Source organism: Moschus berezovskii, chromosome 1, assembly GCF_049115385.1.
Source record: "Moschus berezovskii isolate FMDL1 chromosome 1, NW_MosBer_1.0, whole genome shotgun sequence".
Taxonomy (NCBI): domain Eukaryota; kingdom Metazoa; phylum Chordata; class Mammalia; order Artiodactyla; family Moschidae; genus Moschus; species Moschus berezovskii.
The window spans coordinates 34201757-34223239 of record NC_142460.1 but is presented as its reverse complement, the minus strand read 5'-3'; the positions used below and the strand labels follow the sequence as shown (position 1 = coordinate 34223239).

At 37.3% G+C, this 21483-nt stretch overlaps 1 protein-coding gene across 2 annotated transcripts in view; it reads left to right on the top strand.

Moving 5' to 3' along the window:
- NCAM2 (neural cell adhesion molecule 2) overlaps window positions 1-21483 on the top strand; it is a 579580-nt gene that overhangs the window by 325243 nt on the left and 232854 nt on the right. For both annotated transcript variants that reach the window (XM_055421878.2, XM_055421887.2), the window contains exons 2-5: window positions 4897-4971; window positions 8905-9111; window positions 11248-11391; window positions 20924-21061. In XM_055421878.2, coding sequence (XP_055277853.1) covers window positions 4897-4971; window positions 8905-9111; window positions 11248-11391; window positions 20924-21061 — 564 coding nt within the window. The remainder of the gene's footprint in view (window positions 1-4896; window positions 4972-8904; window positions 9112-11247; window positions 11392-20923; window positions 21062-21483) is intronic.

Genomic DNA, 21483 nt, shown 5'->3' with positions numbered 1-21483 from the left:
TTTCAGTTACTCAGTTCAGTTCAGTCGCTCATCGTGTCTGACTCTTTGCAACCCCATGAATCGCAGCATGACAGGACTCCCTGTCAAACACCAACTCTGGGAGTTCTCAAATTCATATACATTGAGTCGGTGATGCCATCCAGTCATTGCATCCTCTGTCGTCCCCTTTTCTTCCTGCCCGCAATCCTTCCCAGCATCAGGGTCTTTTTCAATGAGTCAACTCTGCATGAGGTAGCCAAAGTACTGGAGATTCAGCTACAACATCAGTCCTTCCAATGATCATTCAGGACTGATCTCCTTTAGGATGGACTGGTTGGATCTCCTTGCAGTCCAAGGGACTCTCAAGAGTTTCTCCAACACCACAGTTCAAAAGCATCAATTCTTCGGTGCTCAGCTTTCTTCACAGTCCAACTCTCATATCCATGCATGACCACTGGAAAAACCATAGCCTTGATAGATGGACCTTTGTTGGCAAAATAATCTCTCTGCTTTTAATATGCTGTCTAGGTTGGTCATAACTTTCCTTCCAAGGAGTAAGCATCTTTTAATTTCATGGCTGCAGTCACCAACTGCAGTGATTTTGGAGCCCCTCAAAAGAAAGTCTGACACAGTTTCCACTGTTTCCCCATCTATTTGCCATGAAGTGATGGGACCAGATGCCGTGATCTTAGTTTTTTCAATGTTGAGCTTTAATCCAACTTTTTCACTCCTATTTCACTTTCAACAAGAGGCGTTTTAGTTCCTCTTCACTTTCTGTCATAAGGATGGTGTCATCTTCATATCTGAGGTTATTGATAATTCTACCAGGAATCTTGATTCCAGCTTGTGCTTCTTATAGCCCAGGGTTTCTCATGATGTACACTGCATATAAGTTAAATAAGCAGGGTGACAATATACAGCCTTGATGTACTCATTTTCCTATTTGGAACCTGTCTGTTGTTCCATGACCAGTTCTAACTGTTGCTTCCTGACCTGCATATAGGTGTCTCAAGAGGCAGGTCAGGTGGTCTGGTATTCTCTTCTCTTTTAGAATTTTCCCCAGTATATTGTGATCCACATAGTCAAAGAGTTTGGCATAGTCAATAAAGAAGAAATAGATGTTTTTATGGAATGCTCTTGTTTTTTCCGTGATCCAGCAGATGTTGGCAATTTGATCTCTGGTTCCTCTGCCTTTTCTAAAACCAACTTGAACATCTGGAATTTCACGGTTCACGTATTGCTGAAGCCTGGCTTGGAGAAGTTTGAGCATTACTAGCGTGTGAGATTAGTGCAATTGTGCAGTAGTTTAGCATTCTTTGGCATTGCCTGGAATGAAAACCGATCTTTTCCAGTCCCGTGGCCACTGCTGAGTTTTCCAAATTTGCTGGCATATTGAGTGCAGCACTTTCACAGCATCATCTTTCAGGATTTGAAATAGCTCAACTGGAATTCCATCACCTCCACTAGCTTTGTTCGTAGTGATGCTCTCTAAGGCCCACTTGACTTCACATTCCAAGATGTCTGGCTCATTCACACCATCGTGATTATCTTGGTCATGAAGATCTTTTTTGTTCAGTTCTTCTGTGTATTCTTGCCACCTCTTCTTAATATCTTCTGCTTCCGTTAGGTCCATACCATTTCTGTCCTTTATCGAGCCCATCTTTGCATGAAATGTTCCCTTGGTATCTCTAAGTTTCTTGAAGAGATCTCTAGTCTTTCCCTTTCTATTGTTTTCCTCTATTTCTTTCTATTGATAGCTAACGAAGTCTTTCTTATCTCTCCTTGCTATTCTTTGGAACTCTGCATTCAGATGCTTATATCTTTCCTTTTCTCCTTTGCTTTTCGCTTCTCTTCTTCTCACAGCTATTTGTAAGGCCTCCTCAAACAGCCATTTTGCTTTTTTGTATTTCTTTTCCATGGGGATGGTCTTGATCCCTGCCTTCTGTACAGTGTCACAAACCTCCGTCCATAGTTCATCAGGCACTCTATCTATCAGATCTAGTCCCTTAAATCTATTTCTCACTTGCGCTGTATAATCATAAGGGGTTTGATTTAGGACATACCTGAATGGTCTAGGGATTTTCCCTACTTTTTCAATTTAAGTCTGAATTTGACATAAGGAGTTCATCATCTCAGCCATAGTCAGTACTTGGTCTTGTTTTTGCTGAGTGTATAGTGCTTCTCCATCTTTGGGTGCAAAGAATATAATCAATCTGATTTCGGTGCTGACCATCTGGTGATGTCCACGTGTAGAGTCTTCTCTTGTGTTGTTGGAAGAGGGTGTTTTCTATGACCAGTGTGTTCTCTTGGCGAAATTCTATTAGCCTTTGCCCTGCTTCATTCTGTACTCCATGCCAAATTTGCCTGTTACTCCAGGTGTTTCTTGACTTCCTACTTTTGCATTCCAGTCCCCTATAATGAAAAGGACATCTTTTTTGGGTGTTAGTTCTAAAAGGTCTTGTAGGTCTTCACAGAACCGTTCAACTTCAGCTTCTTCAACGTTACTGGTTGGCACATAGGCTTGGATCACCATGATATTGAATAGTTCACCTTGGATAATGAACAGAGATCATTCTGTCATTTTTGAGATTGCATCCAAGTACTGCATTTCGGACTCTTTTGTTGACCATGATGGCTACTCCATTTCTTCTAAGGGATTCCTGCTCACAGTAGTAGATATAATGTTCATCTGAGTTAAATTCACCCTTTCCAGTCCATTTTAGTTCACTGATTCCTAGAATGTCGATATTCACTCTTGCCATCTCTTGTTTGCCAACTTCCAATTTGCCTTGATTCATGGACCTAACATTCCAGATTCCTATGCAATATTGCCCTTTACAGCATTGGACCTTGCTTCTATCACCAGTCCCATCCACAACAGGATTGCTTTTTCTTTGGCTCCTTCCCTTCATTCTTTCTAAAGTTATTTCTCCACTGATCTCCTATAGCATAGTGGGCACCTACTGACCTGGGGAGTTCTCTTTCAGTATCCTATCATTTTGCCCTTTGATACTGTTGTTCATGGGGTACTCAAGGCAAGTATACTGAAGTGGTTTGCCATTCCCTTCTCAAGTGGATCACATTCTGTCAGACATCTCCACCATGATCTGTCCATCTTGGGTGGCCCCACATGGCATGGCTTAGTTTCATTTAGTTAGACAAGGCTGTGGTCCTTGTGATCAGATTGGCTACTTTTCTGTGATTATGGTTTCAGTGTGTCTGCCCTCTGATACCCTCTCACAACACCTACCGTCCCACTTGGGTTTCTTTCTCTTACCTTGGACGTGGGTTATCCTTCATATCTGCTGCAGCAAAGCACAGCTGTTCCTTACCTTGGATGAGGTCACCCCTCCTGACCTTGAAGGTGGAGTAGCTCCTCTCAGCCCTACTGTGCCCAGGCAGCCCCTACTCTTGGACACTGGGTCGCTCCTCTTGGCCGCCGCCCCTGACCTCGGGCGTGGGGTAGCTCCTCTCCGCCACTCCTGCGCCATTGCAGCCTGGAGCTCTCGATCGCCGCCCCTGACCTTGGGCTTGGGATAGCTCCTCTCCGCTGCGCTTCTGTGCAGTCCGTCACAGCCGGAACGTTTCAGTTACTATGATCCACAAATTCCCAGTGTAGGCTTTTACTCTGATTTTCAGATTTTTCTTCATTATTTCTTTTTTGCCTTGAAGTACCATTTCAGTAGCTCAGTCATGTCTGACTCTTTGGGACCCCATGGACTGCAGCACACCAGGCTTCCTGTCCATCACCAACCACTGGAGCTTGTTCAAACTCATGTCCATCAAGTCAGTGATGCCAACCAACCATCTCATCCTCTGTCATCCCCTTCTCCTCCTACCTTCAATCTTTCAGTGTTTCCCAGCATCAGGGTCTTTTCGGAGTCAGTTGTTTTTCTGAAAAGGTTAGCTATGCATTTCTGGGAGCAAAGGATGGTGGAACAGTGTTTTAGGGCATGGTCACACTGTCTTGTGTACCATATTATTAGAAATATAAAATATTTTAATTTATGTTAAAGCATAATTTTAATTATCTTCTGATGTTAGAATATTCAGCTGTTTTATTCCAAATCTGACAGTAAACTTTTTGAATATCTTCTCTATTTATTGCCATTGCTCTGGTTACTTCGATTAATTAATTTATTTTGTGAAAAGAAAAAAAGGTAAAAGTTTATTCCCCTCGCTTTATGTAGTACTCCTCTCTTCCACATGGTTGCCTTTTTTTATTAATTTATTTTAATTGGAGGCCAATTACTTTAGATTATTGTATTGGTTTTGCCATACATTGACATGAATCTGCCCCGGGTGTACATGTGTTCCCCATCTTGAACCTCCCTCCCACCTCCCTCCCCCTCCCATCCCTCTGGTTCATCCCAGTGCACCAGCCCCAAGAATCCTGTATCATGCATTGAACCTAGACTGGCGATTTGTTTCACATATGATAATATATATGTTTCAATGCCATTCTCCCAAGTTTGTCTTCTTTCATGGAAATATTTTAGTAGTTAGTCAAAGAGTACTTAGCTTAAAGTTTTAATTATTGTAATAGCAGTGTAGGGTGTACTCTTTTTAAGCAAGTTTCCAAATTTTGAGCAAAAATTTACTGTAGCTGTTGCCCAATCTGGTAGCACACATAAGCCCTAGCCTGTGAATATGAAACAGTTTTCTGAGTATAAATTTTCTCAAAATTTCAACAGAGCTTGAATACATCTTTTATTTGCCCTGGTTGTAAAGTGCATATTGATATAATGGATATAATTTGTTAGACTGTATTTTGTAAAACTTTCATTTCTCTTTACAAGTAATAAAAGCATAAGAGGATAATTGCTGTTTAGATCATGTGATATAGACATGATGTGTTAATATTTTAGCATTCATGTTTAAAAGCAAAATTAATTTTACTCAAATATTTTCTTTCAGCTCTTCTTCAAGTGACAATTTCACTTAGCAAAGTAGAGCTTAGTGTGGGTGAATCTAAATTCTTCACATGTACAGGTATGTAATTCTACAAATATTTTCAGATAGCTTATTTCATTCTTCAGTTAGTTATATAATATAGTGAGTAATTTCATAGTTAAAATATCAGTTCTCTAGAAATAAAATTGTATATTATCATTGGACTTATAATGATTGGAAAAGTGTTAATAAGCACATTTTACATATTAAGCACTATGAATTTTATTACTTTCCAGTTACTAATCTTGACTGTCAAACAAACTAGATTATTTATTTTGAAGGTAACTTAGAAAATATAATATATGCATGATAGCTTTTAAATAAATTTTAATATTTCCCTTTAAATAGTAATATTAGAATAAATGTATATGTTATAATTGAATCATTTTATTTAGAAATATCATATATCATAATGCCTAGGAAATTATATGGTCCTACTTATGCAACAAAATTTTATTCAATATGTAAAACTCACAAATGAACACATTCTGTTGCTATTTAGATTCATAATATTAATTTCCATGTGTAAAGGACTTCATATATAAAGCTTTAAAATATTCATTTAGTGCCAAATTGTGTTTTAATATATTTTAAAATTGTTTTCTTTCATGATTATACTTTAATAATTCAAAACTGGATTAAATATGTATTTTGGACATAAAATGCATTATAAAAGTTGTCTTGAGAATAGCATGACTTACGTAAATCATTATTTCAATTAATAAAAATAGAAGCAGTTATAATAATACATCTAGAAATCATATCAAATCATATGAACCTCTAATAAAGGCCATGATTCTTCATATATTTGACTTCTTAAAGGTCTGAGTTGATAGGTCTGTTGATACATGTGTTGTATATTTGCAAATGGGAAGACAGAGAGTAGGGGAGAGATTGGTTCAGTATCTTTTTTTTATGTCAGCACAGCTTTGGCATAAAAATATAGCTCTTTGTTTCTAAACTTTATCCATACTTTATATGCACAATTGCACACATGCATACATCCAGCTCAACTGTATCACAAAATCACAGAAAACTGAAATTGTCTTAAAAAATGAATTTGAAAATAAAATCAAATTGTATTATATTCTTGGATTTGCATTATCTTTATGAACTTAAAAATGCAATCCATTGTATTATTTTCTTGGATTTGCATTATCTTTATAATATAAATCATATGATGTATTGCCTCTGTAAATAATTCATAAATTAAATTAATACATAATTTAAGAGTATGAATTAACATCATCCAGTGGTACTGTTTGGCTCTTAGTAATAGGCAAAATAATAAAGCACTTTTTTTTTCCTTTTGTATAAAGACAATTAACCAAGAGCTATACTGTTGTCCTGGAAGTAGCCTTATTTATCTTAAACACAGTAGTAAAGCAAAAATCTAAAAATGAAGATGTGGGAAGCCTATACAAATCAGAACACTTGTATATATTTTTCTATCACAGTGGTGATATGTTGATATGATTCTAAAATTTCCTGCACTGAGACATCTAAAACTGCATTAAATAAGTATGTCTTCAGATTGAACTAGAAGGTGACATGTTATGGAACCGGATTTTTTGACTCTTTAATCAATAGAAATTGGTAAGAGGCCAGATGAGAAATTCAGACAGGGCTTTATCCCTAATTCTGCTACACACTAGGATATGAAAACGAGCGACCGGTTTCCTTGCTTGCTTTCTGAGGTGGGGTGAGCTGGTCCTTTAAATGGTTTGAGGCTAGGTGTGAATCACTGGGTCACTGTGGAGAGGTCGCCTGGGTGGTACACTGTGAAGTGTCCTGTGTAGTACTCTGCATTTGCTCCCTCACAAGTAGCAGTTGGATTTGGCCTTTATGCATCTTGTTGTTCACAGTTTGCTGCAACTGCACATGCTTGTAGTTATTTTTAGTCCCTTATAGTTTCTTTGTATTCTGTTGTTCTAGGAGACATTTTTTCAGGTGCGAGCATTTCAGTGAAAGGGTTCCAGGTCCCAAGACTCAGCTGAGCTCAGTCATATCCTCACAGAAATAAGCACAAATGTGTCACATATATGAATTTTTATATTACCTTTTTAGGAAAATAAATTTAGTTCTACTTATTAATTTTCCCAATAGCCCAGTATTATCAGCAATATAACATGGACATTTTTATTGGGAATTACTATTTATCGGATTTGTCAAAAAAACAAAATTATGATTGCACTATGAAAATCCAGAATAAACGTTCCATGATAATGAATTTTTTCCATATCATTAAGAATGAAAATGTCCAAAATATTTCACAGAAATATCCTATATAATTTACTGTATAAAATGAGGATTTTGTATTTCTCAAATTTAAAGTAATGCACATTTAAATGATTCCTTTGTAACTTCGTGATGGAAGAAGAGGGAATTAAAGCAAATACCTCCCCCAAATGAGTTATCCTGTAACTACTATGGTTTTATGGTTCTGTTTAGAAAAACTGAATATAACTAAGATCATTCACGATTTAACTAAACTTCTTTCATACTTTTTTCTTCATCATGTCTAATTTGATATAAGAAGGAAGATAATTTGTTTCTAAAGCCATTTTTTGGGGAAAAAGAGAATGAGAGGGAACAATTTTCTTCAAAAAGGTCCCAAAAGATGTTAGTTAACTTTATGCATTTTTCCCTGATACTTTTGAGTTAATAGTGCATGCTGCTTCCACAAATTATCTCACAAGCAATTAGGTGAAATACATCCTTTTGGTGTCTAAAAGTAAACATGGGAAGCTTCAGCTTTTACGAAGAGGATAATAACCTAGATTCTGCATTGGAAAACTTAAATGTTTACCCTGTAATGATTTGGCTGTAATTGCCTACCACCATAAGTATCGTTTCAATACATTCTAATTATCATATGATTAAATAGTTAACAGTTTTAGAATCATCTGATGAAATTACTCATTTCAGTTGGGAAAAGAGAAGATTAGGGATTCATTTGGAAAATAGTCATTGGCCTTATCTATACAAGTTTAACAACTTGAGAGATTAATTCAAAATTCTGTTAACAAAAGCCAAAGTTTATTTTATAGAAGATTTACATTTTTATGAGCTCTGCTGTATGGTGGGGAGAATGCTATTTCCTGACTCTATCCGAAAGAATTGAGCAGATGAAAGTATGTTCATAATCGTGTTTCAATTTAGATTATGTCTACTGGAGATGGCTCAGTGGGTAAACAATCCGCCTGCCAATACAGGAGACACAGGAGATGCAGGTTCAGTTACTGGGTTGGGAAGGGCCTCTGGAGAAGGAAATGGCAACCTACTCCGTTATTCTTGCCTGGGAAATACCATAGACAGAGGAGCCTGGTGGGCTACAGACCATGGGGTCTTAAAGAGTCAGACGCAAATAGGCACACACATGTCTATCAAATGGAATGTTATTTGGACTCAGTTGCCAAGCCATTTTCAGTACTTAGGTATAATAATAATAATCCATAGATCACTGTGATAAAGTTTACACTGTGGAAGTGCTAAGTCGCTTCAGTAGTGTCTGATTGTTTGCACCCCTATGGACTATATCCCTCCAGGCTTCTCTGTCCATGGGATTCTCCAGGCAAGAAAACTGGAGTGGGTTGCCATGCCCTCCTCTAGGGATTCTTCCTGACCCAGGGATTGAACCCTCAACTCCTCCATTGCAGGCAGATTCTTTAGCACTGAGCCATCTGAGAAGCCCCAAAGTTTGCTCTTACTATAGCTTAAACACCAAACTGGAAAACCCATTTCCTATGGGTTTTGCTTACTCAGACGAGATTTAATCCTCAGTGTTGGATAAATAAGGATGAACATGTGTGCTAGCATTTGTGTTTACTTTCAATTTTGTAAGATTTTCAGATTTTCAGTCTTCTGTTTATGTTTTTTTCTAAATTGTTAAAGTTGTTACATAATAGTAAATGCCAGTATCAAAACAAACACTTGAAACATATTTTCAAACATTTCTATGTCTCTCTGCAGCAATTGGTGAACCTGAGAGCATAGATTGGTATAATCCTCAAGGGGAGAAAATAATTTCAACACAGAGGGTATCAGTGCAAAAGGAAGGTATTAGATCAAGATTAACCATCTACAATGCAAATATAGAAGATGCAGGGATATATCGCTGCCAAGCAACAGATGCCAAAGGACAGACACAAGAAGCTACAGTCGTTTTGGAAATTTACCGTAAGTCATGTATTTATGTTTTATTGATTGAAATTATACATTCTTATAGAAAATTCAAATTAAAATGCACTTAACAATAGAAGCTAGTACTCATTGAGGACTAACTTTGTGCTGGACAATGTAATAATAAGACTTTTACAGATATCAGCTTATTTATATTTTACCATAGTACATCTCGAAAATAAGATAGATAATAGGTTACAGTGGATTATAAATATATAGATGGAGCCAGTTCTATTGGGTAAATAATATAGATGAAAATGTTTTAGTTTTCTGACGCCATTAAGAATCTGTTAGGTAATAGATAACAGTTTATTTAGTGTTACATAACTTATTGGGAATGCTTTTCTCACTTAAAAATCTCATGACTAGAGAAAATTTACCTGGATGAAAGCAGTGACCAGTCTCGAATGAGAACTGGGGAAGGATCAGTTGACAGACTTTAGATAGAGAAAAAGTTGAAAACTCATATAAAGAAGAATAATTTCTAACCAGATTCTTAGCTCCAGGTGTTTTCATTAACAAGGTTTTCTATACTTAACACTTCATTTTCTGACTTTTCCTCATTTCTACTTTTAGGAATCCTTAACCTGTTTAGGAAAACTGAAGATCATTGATTCCCTGGTTTTGAAACCAGGTTCCATCACTTACTTCTGTGGTCCTGAGTAATTGGGCACCCTCTCTGTTTTCAATTTCCATTTATAAAATGGGTATAATAGTAATACGTACAGCATACGTAGAGTTGCTTTGAGGACTACATTAATTCATGCTCAATGTGCCTAGAATATTACCTTGCAATTAATTTGTGGTAGTTAGTATTTATACCAGTGAAAAACTATAAAAGTTTTAGAATGCAAACACATAAGTTATGTCTTCCTTACAGCTGTATTGAAAAAAGGGCCAAAAGAGTGCCATAGCAATACTTCCTCTTAAAATGATGACAATCTGTTGGAATATTGTTGTCCTCGTTTGTCTTGATTTGACCTTTTTTCCCCTCCTCTTAGTTTCTGAACTCCTCAAAGAAGGATGTTTTACTTCTTTATATGCCCATTGGCTGTACTAATTTCATAAATTACAAAAAAACCTAAATTGAAAACATCATTTCATAGACTAGTATCTGGAAAGAAGTGTCATTTGAAATGATACAAAGGAAAATTCCTGGTGTTTTATTTGTAAAGGTTTTTTTTTTCTAAGCAAGAACAATGAATTACTTTTGTGAAAATTTCTCATTAAGAATAAATATCCATATCCATGCATTCATTTGATACATTTATGGATGTCTACTATATGACAGACAATATTCTAATTCCTAAAGACTCATTAGTGACTAAAACAGAAAATGTCACTGGCCACTTGGTGCTAACATTTTAGTAGGTAGAAGCAGAAGACAAAAAGTAAGCTAAAACTAATGGATAAATGCAAGATATAAATGCTATAGAATTCTATAGGGAGGAAATTAAGTAGTTTAAAAGTAGAGGGTGATGACTATTTTGTATGTGGAGACTGGGCAAAAATTTGATGGAATTTAAGAGAGTGTAAATGTCCCAGATTGAGAACAAATCTGAAGTGTTCAAAGAACTGCCTGGAGTAGAGATGAGGAGGAGAGAAGAAAAATCGGGATCAAAAATTGTAAGATAGACTCCAGTTCATATAGGACCTTGTATAGCACTGTAAAAACTTTGGATTTTATTCTCAGTGAGGTTGGCATTTATTGGGTAGGAGAATCAGATGGTCTGGTAAAGTTTTAAATGATCGGCTGCTGCTAAGTCACATCAGTCGTATCCGACTCTGTGCGACCCCATAGTCAGCAGCCCACCAGGCTCCCCCATCCCTGGGATTCTCCAGGCAAGAACACTGGAGTGGGTTGCCATTTCCTTATCCAGTGCATGAAAGGGAAAAGTGAAAGTGAAGTTGCTCAGTCGTGTCTGACTCCTAGAGACCCCGTGGACTGCAGCCTACCAGGCTCCTCCATCCATGGGATTTTCCAGGCAAGAGTGGGTCGCCAGTGCCTTCTCCATTAAATGATCTAGATTTACCTAATTATTTTATTACAGCATCCATAAACAAGGATTCTGAAATATGTTATTGGGGAATGAGCAATAATACTTCTTTGGTTTGTTTTACTTTCTTATACAGAAAAACTCACTTTCAGAGAAGTGGTATCTCCTCAAGAGTTCAAACAAGGAGAGAATGCAGAAGTGGTTTGCCGAGTCAGCAGCTCACCCGCACCTGTCGTCAGCTGGTTATATCATAATGAGGAAGTCACCACTATATCCGACAGTTAGTATTTTGGTAACTCCCTAAGTTATATGTTCTAACAATATTGCATTTTTTTTTAAGAAGACTGAATCTGCTTGAGTAAATATAGCAATTGGATTGACCCTAAGTATCAAACAACTGTTTAGGGAACATCAGAGCTCTAAACTAGGGGTTGGGAAACTATGGCCCTAGGCTCAGTTCAACCCCTCTGCTGTTTTATTGAGGTGTTATGGAGATGCAGCCAAACCCAATCATTACATATGGTCTATGGCTACTTTGGAACAAAGTTGAGCAACTGTGACACAGATGGTTTGGCCTACAATGGTTACTTTCTGGAGATGACAGAAAAAGTTTCCTGACCCCTGCTCTAGTCAAGAAAAATTTATATACCAACAGTTCAAGAATGTGAAAGTGATAGTCACTCAGTAGTGTCCAACTCTTTGTGACCTGTGGACTGTGGCCTGCCAGGCTTTCCATCCATGGAATTCTCCAGGCAAGAGTACTAGATAGTGGGTTGCCATTCCCTGAGTGAGCATCTTCCTCAATGGAACAGGGGTCTCCTGCATTGCAGGCAGATTCCTTTCCATTTGAGCCACCAGGAAAGCCCAAGTTCAAGGATACTGAATCAGTAAAGTCTTGAAAGATGATGCTGTGAAAGTGCTGCACTCAATATGCCAGCAGATTTGGAAAACTCAGCAGTGGCCACAGGACTGGAAGAGGTCAGTCTTCATTCCAATCCCAAAGAAAGGCAATGCCAAAGAATGCTCAAACTACCGCACAATTGCACTCATCTCACACGCTAGTAAAGTCATGCTCAAAATCCTCCAAGCCAGGCTTCAGCAGTATGTAAACCGTGAACTCCCAGATGTTCAAGCAGGTTTTAGAAAAGGCAGAGGCACCAGAGATCAAATTGCCAACATCCGCTGGATCATGGAGAAAGCAAGAGAGTTTCAGAAAAACATCTATTTCTGCTTCATTGACTATGCCAAAGCCTTTGACTGTGTGGATCACAATAAACTGTGGAACATTCTGAAAGAGATGGGAATCCCAGACCACCTGACCTGCCTCTTGAGAAACCTGTATGCAGGTCAGGAAGCAACAGTTAGAACCGGTCATGGAACAACAGACTGGTTCCAAATAGGAAAAGGAGTGCGTCAAGGTTGTATATTGTCACCTTGCTTATTTAACTTCTATGCAGAGTACATCATGAGGAACGCTGGGCTGGAAGAAGCACAAGCTGGAATCAAGAGTGCTGGGAGAAATATCAATCACCTCAGATATGCAGATGACACTACCCTTATGGCAGAAAGTGAAGAGGAACTCAAAAGCCTCTTGATGAAAGTGAAAGAGGAGAGTGAAAAGGTTGGCTTGAAGCTCAACATTCAGAAAACAAAGATCATGGCATCTGGTCCCATCACTTCATGGGAAATAGATGGAAAAACAGTGGAAACAGTGTCAGACTTTGTTTTTTTGGGCTCCAAAATCACTGCAGATGCTGATTGCAGCCATGAAATTAAAAGACGCTTGCTCCTTGGAAGGAAAGCTATGACCAACCTTGATAGTATATTAAAAAGCAGAGACATTACTTTGCCGACCAAGGTCCGTCTAGTCAAGGCAATGGTTTTTCCCGTGGTCATGTATGGATGTGAGAGTTGGACTGTGAAGAAAGCTGATCGCCGAAGAATCGATGCTTTTGAACTGTGGTGTTGGAGAAGACTCTTGAGAGTCCCTTATACTGCAAGGAGATCCAACCAGTCCATTCTAAAGGAGATCAATCCTGGATGTTCATTGGAGGGACTGATGCTAAAGCTGAAACTCCAATACTTTGGCCACCTCATGAGACGAGTTGACTCACTGGAAAAGACTCTGATGCTGGGAAAGGTTGGGGGCGGGAGGAGAAGGGGACGACGGAGAATGAGATGGCTGGATGGCATCACCGACTCTGTGGACATGAGTTTGAGTGTACTCCGGGAGTTGGTGATGGACAGGGAGGCCTGGCGTGCTGTGATTCATGGGGTCGCGGAGAGTCGGACACGACTGAGCGACTGAACTGAACTGAACTGAACTGAATCAGTAAAGGAATCTATCCTGATCTATTGAAATTCTACATTTTATAATTCAGACTTGATCCCATAGGCTTATTATATGTAAGCTGAAAATATATCTAAATGGGTCCTATTAGTTTTTCTGGCACTGTTCTTTCAAAGATACCTATATATTCTAAATATTATGGTAAATTGCATGTGGATAATTATAAGAAAAGTACATTCATTCCAATTGTCTTCATGATTTTGATTCAGACTGAGCTAAAATTCCAGAATAATATGACATCTGAAATTGAATGCATAATTTGCTTACATTATGCTATTTTACCATTGTGAATTAGGAGTATTTTCAATTTAGAATATTTTTCCTTGCACCTGCATTGCAGAGAGGTACAAAATAATTGAATTTTTTTAAATATTCAGTACTTTCTATCTTGGATGACTTTGTTTTATGTTTCTAAGAAATGAAACTTCTATAGCATAAAGGAAAGAAAGCAGATAGTTTCTGGTTTTGAATATGTACAGAGAATATTTCATGATCACTATTGTCAATTTATTTTTTAATTTTAGAGAACTTTTCTGGGTGTGGCATTTTCACTGCTTGTTAGTTACTGACCAAAGCTGTTTTTTCTATTGTCACAAGTCAATGAGACATATGTTTATTTTCAGATAACTGTTTTAGATTTTACTAATGAAATTGCATGAGTAAACTGTATATTTTCTGCTTTTTTTCCTCAATAATAAAGAAAGCAATATTTTTATAGCAGTTAAATGACAATGTCTAAACATTTTCAGATTACTTAATCTTAGGCTTCAAGTGTACATATTTATATGGTACATTTTAATTATATAAGGTTTTGAAAATGAGTTTTTTTTTTAATACACATAAAAGAAAAGCCTCAAAGCGAAGATTGATGGTCAAATATACTACTGATGGAGGGCTGATGCTTCTATGCTATGCTTATACATTTCCCCAGTACCCCATGATGAAATGATGTGAGGCTGGAATTCCATCATGGCTCCACACTTTCCTTGGCTTTTGAACTGTGGTGTTGGAGAAGACTCTTGAGAGCCCCTTGGCCTTCAAGGAGATACAGCCTGTCAATCCTAAAGGAGATCAGTCCTGAGTGTTCATTGGAAGGACTGATGCTGAAGCTGAAATCCAATACTTTGGCCACCTGATTCAAAGAACCAACTCAGTAGAAAAGACCCTGACTCTGGGAAAGATTGAAGGTGGTAGGAGAAGGGGATGACAGAGGATAAGATGGTTGGATGGCATCACCGACATGGTGGACATGAGTTTGAATAGGCTCTGGGAGTTGGTGATGGACAGGGAGGCCTGGCGTGCTACAGTCCCTGGGGTCGCAAAGAGCCAGACAGGATTGAGTGACTGAACTGAAAGCTTTGAACAGCTTTTCCAACTTCTCTATACCTAATTCATATTCTTAATCTTAAATAATAAATTATCATATCCTTTTATAAAATTTTTAAAATATTTTTTAGTTGGAGGGTAATTACTTTACATTGTTATGTTGGTTTCTGCCTTACACACGATGTGAATCAGCCACCATTGTTATTCAGTAATTAAGTCGTGTCTGATTCTTTGTAACCCCATGGACTGCAGCATGCCAGATTCCCTGTCCTTCACTGTCTCACAGAGTTTGCGGAAACTTATGTCCATTGAGTCGGTGATGCCATACAACCGTCTCATCCTCTGTTGTCCCCTTCTCTTCGTGCCTTCAGTCTTTCCCAGCATCAGGGTCTTTTCCAATGAGTTGGCTCTTTGCATCAGCTTTAGCTTTAACATTAGTCCTTTTAATGAATACTCAGGATTGATTTCTTATAGGATTGACTCGTTGGATCTCCTTGCTCCATGCATATATATGTGTGTGTGTGTGTATATATATATATATCCCCTATTATATGCATTTTGAACAATGTTTAGAATTTTAAATAAAACAGACATTAAATATTTGTTAAGTGAATGATGAAATATTTAACTTTATATCAGATACTCAGTAAATAATGTCTATTTTTCTTGTTCCTTCTCATTGAGTTGTTATTTCTTGTACATAAGTTAAACATAGAAACTTACCACTGAGTTTCATGGAAAACAATGTAGAATTTTTTTTAAAAATTGTAAAATTTGTTTTTACTTTGGGATGTAAAGGAATTGTGAAGATGGACACACTTTTCTAATCTTTTAATATATAAGAAACTTGCCACATACTTCATTAATGAACAGTGTTTACATTTATAGTGAATTTATAAGAAGTAATATTCTTCAGATTTTTATATATGTATGGTTCCTTTAATAAAACCAATGAAATAAATTTAGATTTATAATCATAAACGGAACATTTATGGGGATTTAGAATAATGCAATGTGTCCAGATAACTTTCTGAAGCCTTAACATGGCACAGGAATAAAGTTTAAAGGTTCCATATGAAACAATGAAGGTTTGGAAATGTTGATCTATTAACCATGCTTTTGACAGCAGCTGTTTGACAAATATGCAGAAGTGATACTTCCATAGACTACTTGAAGTGAGGGTGTTCCATGTTGTTTGTTGAAAGAAATCCATATGCTGGAGAAGCCAAACATTTGTGTAGTAAAGTGATAGTGTGACATTTTGTTAGAAAGTTGAATATCTTGACTTTTAGTGTCAACCCTGATGGAAGGGTATGCTATTAGAGTTGCCCATTCAATCTTAGCCATTGTGAAAGCTATCTCTGAAACTTCCTAAAGGCTTTGAACATTTTCTGATGAAGTACCATTTTTGCATCAAAAGCTATGGATGAAATCATCTTGCTCAGAAAAAAAAATGAAATCTACTCCCAGTGTATTATTAAAAAGTCATTCAACAGTTATTTTGCACCTATTATGTTTCATCTATTGTCCTAAGTGATGGTGATTCATAGTCAAAAAGATGAACTAGTCTATTGCCCTCAATATGTTAATACTTTAGTATTTATCAGTGGATAAATTGTGAAAACAAGAGTGTTGAGGCATATGATAAGGAAAGTGCGGTGATAGAGGATGGTAAGAAAAGAGCCCTTGAATCAGTTAGGGCAGAGGCAAGGATCCAGAATGCCTGCTGACAGTGAAAAGCAACCTTTAAAGATGAAAAGGGATTAACCAGCTAAAGACTGGTGGGGACTTTTCAAATGGAGAGAACACCATATGCAGTGCCTCAGAGGTGAAAGCATGAGTGGCATGTTCCAGAACTGAATTAAGTTCATTATAACTAAAGTTTACAAATAAGTGCAACTAGAATATGTATAACAGATAAATTCAACTAGGACTTGTAAATAAAGACTAATAGGAAAGGAAACTGTAAGAGAAGGTTGAGCCATTTCAACATGGCCTTGATGTCTCTATTGAGGCTTTTAGAATTTATCCAAAGGTGACATGACTAGAGGGTTTTGATTAAGACAGTGACATGAGCTAGTATGCATTGAGAAGGACATTAGTGCTTCAGTGAGGAAAATGGATTGGATGAGAGTCAAGGCAATGCTTCAGGCAATGAGAATTGTTCAAATCTGAATGAAATAACTGCTGAGGAAAAAGGAAATTTTAGACTAAGAAGTGATAAAGGGAGAAGTGATAGGATATGGGTTTAATTGGATATGCAGATTGAGGGTACTGGAGGAATCAAAGATGATGCAAAGAATTTGCCTTGGGCATCTAGCTCAAGGTAAAGACCTCTAAAGACAGAGATGGGGAGGAATTTTAGGTGGAGATACCCAAATTTTACACATACTGAAATTGAATTATTTACAGCTTTTCTAAGTGTATATATCTAGATGACTCAAACAATTCTGGAATCACAGGAATCATCTGGTCTGAAGAAAAATTGTGAATCATCAAAATATTGATTGAAGAGTAGATAGATGTGGCAAACTACTCAGTTGTAGAATGAGAAAAAAAGGGAACTTATAAAATAACCTGCTTAAAGAAACATAAAGCAGACACCTTATTGAGTATTATGATTTCCTTTATTTCTGCAATAATGAATGTTTGGATACCTGTAAATGAAATATATAGATCATCTTTAATAGTTAAATACTCCCAATATCCAGTTACGCATGAATAACTCAAGTAGTGCTTTCTTCAGACATCTTTTGTTCAGTTCAGTTCAGTCACTCAGTGTCTGACTCTTTATGACCACATGGACTGCAGCATGCCAGGCTTCCCTGTCCATCACCAAATTCCAGAGCTTGCTCAGACTCACGTCCATCAAGTTGGTAATATCCAACCATCTCATCCTCTGCCATCCCCTTCTCCTCCTGCCTTCAATCTTTCCCAGAATCAGGGTCTTTTCTAATGAGTAGGCTCTTTGCAACAAGTGGTCAAAATATTGGAGCTTTAGCTTCATCATTTGTCCTTCCAATGAATAGTCAGGACTGATTTCCTTTAGGATTGAATGGTCTGATATCCTTGCAGTCCAAGGGACTCTCAAAGAATCTTCTCCAACTTTACAGTTCAAAAGCATCAATTCTATGGCACTCAGTTTTCTTTATTGTCCAACTCTCACATCCATACATGACCACTGGAGAAACCATAGCTTTGACTAGATGGACCTTTGTTGGCAAAGTAATGTTTCTGCCTTTTAATATGCTGTCTAGGTTGGTCATAGCTTTTCTTCCAAGGCGCAAACGTCTTTTAATTTCATGGCTGCAGTCACCATCTGCAGTGATTTTGGAGTCCAAGAAAATCAAGTCTGTCACTGTTTCCATTGTTTCCCCAACTATTTGGCGTGAAGTGATGGGACCGGATGCCATGATCTTAGTTTTTTGAATGTTAAATTGTAGACCAGCTTTTTCACTCTCCTCTTTCACTTTCATTAAGAGTTTCTTTAGTTCCTTGTTGCTTTCTGCCATAAGGGTGGTGTCATTTTACATATCTGAGGTTATTAATATTTCTCCCACAATCTTGATTCTAGCTTGTGCTTCATCCAGCTCAGCATTTTGCTTGATATACTCTGCATTTAAGTAAATAAGCAGGGTGACAATAAACAGCCTTGACATACTCCTTTCCCTATTTGGAACCAGTCCATTGTCCCATGTCTGGTTCTAACTGTTGCTTCTTGACCTGTGTACAGATTTCTATGGAGCCAGGTAAGGTGGTCTGGTATTCCCATCTCTTTAAGAATTTTCCATAGTTTATTGTGTTCCACATAGTCAAAGGTTTTAGCATAATCAGTGATGCAGATGTTTTTCTGAAATTCTCTTACTTTTCCTATGATCCAACAGATGCTGGCAATTTGATCTCTCATTCCTCTGCCTTTTCTAAATCCAGGTTGAACATCTGGGAGTTCACAGTTCATGTACTGTTGAAGCCTGGCTTGGAGAATTTTGAGCTTTCCTTTGCTAGCGTGCAATTTGATCTTTCATTCCTCTGCCTTTTCTAAATCCAGGTTGAACATCTGGGAGTTCACAGTTCATGTACTGTTGAAGCCTGGCTTAGAGAATTTTGAGCTTTCCTTTGCTAACGTGTGAGAAGAGTGCAATTCTGTGGTAGTTTGAGCATTCTTTGTCATTGTCTTTCTTTGGAATTGGAATGAAAACTAACCTTTTCCAGTCCTGTGGCCACAGCTGAGTTTTCCAAATTTGCTGGCACATTGAGTGCAGCATTTTCACAGCATCATCTTTTAGGGTTTGAAATAGTTCAGCTGGAATTCCATCACATCCACTAGCTTTTTTCGTAGTGATGCTTCCTAAGGCCCACTTGACTTCACATTCTTGGCTGTCTTGCTCAAGGTGAGTGATCACACCATTGTGGTTGTCTGGGTCATTAACATCTATTTTATATAGTTCTCATTCTAATTTCCAGCAACACACTTGAATAGAATATTTTTTAAATTTGCTTTGCAATATCATGAAGTTTTAGGAGTTCTGAGTTCCTCCAGTCCTTACTATAAGTCATATTTCCTGCCGATTGCCTTTCTTTCTCTCCAGTCTCTTCTTTGGTGAGAAAATTTCCCAGGAAAAAGCATCTGTATGTCATCTCAAGGTCAACCAAAATATGAAATAGGTATTTTGGGAAAGTTTAAACCTTCTGAACTGAAAATTATGTATATGTAGCTTAATGATTGGTATTATCTCTCTGAACAGCTTCAGAATCTCCAAACTGTCATTCCTTACTACCTGTCTTTTAGACAATCAATTACCACATTCTTACCTGTGTTAATATAGTCTAATAATTTCCTTATTTGTATTTAAAGCCCAAACTTCTACTATAACTTAAGGAATTGCTATGAAAAATGAGCCCCAAATATGAATGGCTTCATATCAAAGCAGTTTCTTACTTATGTGAAGTCCAATGGGTTGTAGGATGAGAGGCAAGAATTGTATCCATTGCATTCATTCAGTGATCCAGGTTGAGGGATGCTGGGAAACTACTTTCTCATGTGACTTCTTTGTTTGTCCTAACATTTCTATTAAGCCAGCAAATAGGGGAAGAGTAATAAATACTGGAAGAGCCCCCAGAAGTACTCTTTAACAATAGATATCCATAGGTGGGTATCTTAAAGATATTTCTACCTTACCAAAAGGTCCAAGGGGGGCAAGGATGTGTTTCTCTTATCCACCAATGTGCTCAAATACAGTACTTGGCAAACATCATGTCTGATGTTATCTATGGATTAATTAATGAAATTTAGGATATTGCCTTTATAACATGTTTCAAAATAGAACAGGATATAATAATGTTCTTTACTTGATAACAAGGGAAAAGTTCTTAAGACTGCTACAAAATTATGATAAGTAAAACTTAAGACCAGGTATTATGGAAAATACGGTCAGGATGAGATGCTGCTTAGGCTAGCCATATTATTTCAATCACCTAATGCATGCCCTATAACAGCTCTTTATGTATGTATGCATGTGCATATAAAGTGGAATCACACATAAAGTGGAATCTTGAGATAAAAGTCATGAATTCTAATCTATTCCTTCCTAAAATGGATTATCTTGCATTTAGAAAAAAATCTTTCAAGTAAATCTGAGATATGATCATTTTATAGGTCCTCTATATGACTTGAACATTGTTATATATTTAGCTGCCTCCTCAGGATATGTGCAGTTATTGGTTTAATTATTGTGTGAGGAAGGATATTCAATCAATTCTCTAACCCATTTCCATCCCCAAGTTGCTACATATTTGCAGTCAAAATATCTTCTTGTCTGTAATATCTAATCCCTCAGCTTTGTTCTTTTTGTATCTCTTCTGCACTCAAAGTACCAAGGGGAAAATAATAGCTTAAACATTTTATGTGGAAATAAACTCTTGAATGTATTTTCACAAAAAGGTGTAACAAGGCAGTTGTAGAGTGGAAAAATTGAAGTCATGAAATTACATTTTACTTTCAAATTGGAATTTGTTTGTTGATGAAAAGTTGGATAGTGTCAGACAAGTGCCATATTTTAATACTTAGCAGTTTAGAGCATGCTGGACTCTGCCTTCAATTACTGATATCATTTCCTCCTCTTTGCTTACTTTCCAGATCGGTTTGCTATGTTAGCCAACAATAATCTGCAGATTCTCAACATCAATAAAAGTGATGAAGGTATATACAGGTGTGAAGGAAGAGTGGAGGCTAGGGGAGAAATTGACTTCCGTGATATCATTGTTATTGTTAATGGTAAGCAGAGAATAATTTGTATGTATTTTATTCTTGCATTTAGCAATATTTTTATTAAAAGGGGAACTGAGCACTTAAGACTAATAAACCTCTGATATCCCTGAAGGAAGATGACACCTATAATATAGCTTCTGTTGCTGCACAATAACATCAAGGGCTAGCATGCATGCTAAATTGCTTCAGTTGTGTCTGTTTGCAACCCTATGGACTGTAGCCCACCAGTCATCTCTAACCATGAGATTCTCTAGACAAGAGTACTGGAATAGATTGTGGTTTGGCATGCCCTCCTCTAAAGGATCTTCCCACTTCAGGGATTGAACCCTCGTCTCTTATGTCTCCTTAATTGGCAGGCAGGTTCTTTACCACTAGCACCACTTGGAAAGCCCCTCAAGGGCAAGATCTGTGACTTATTTAATATTGTT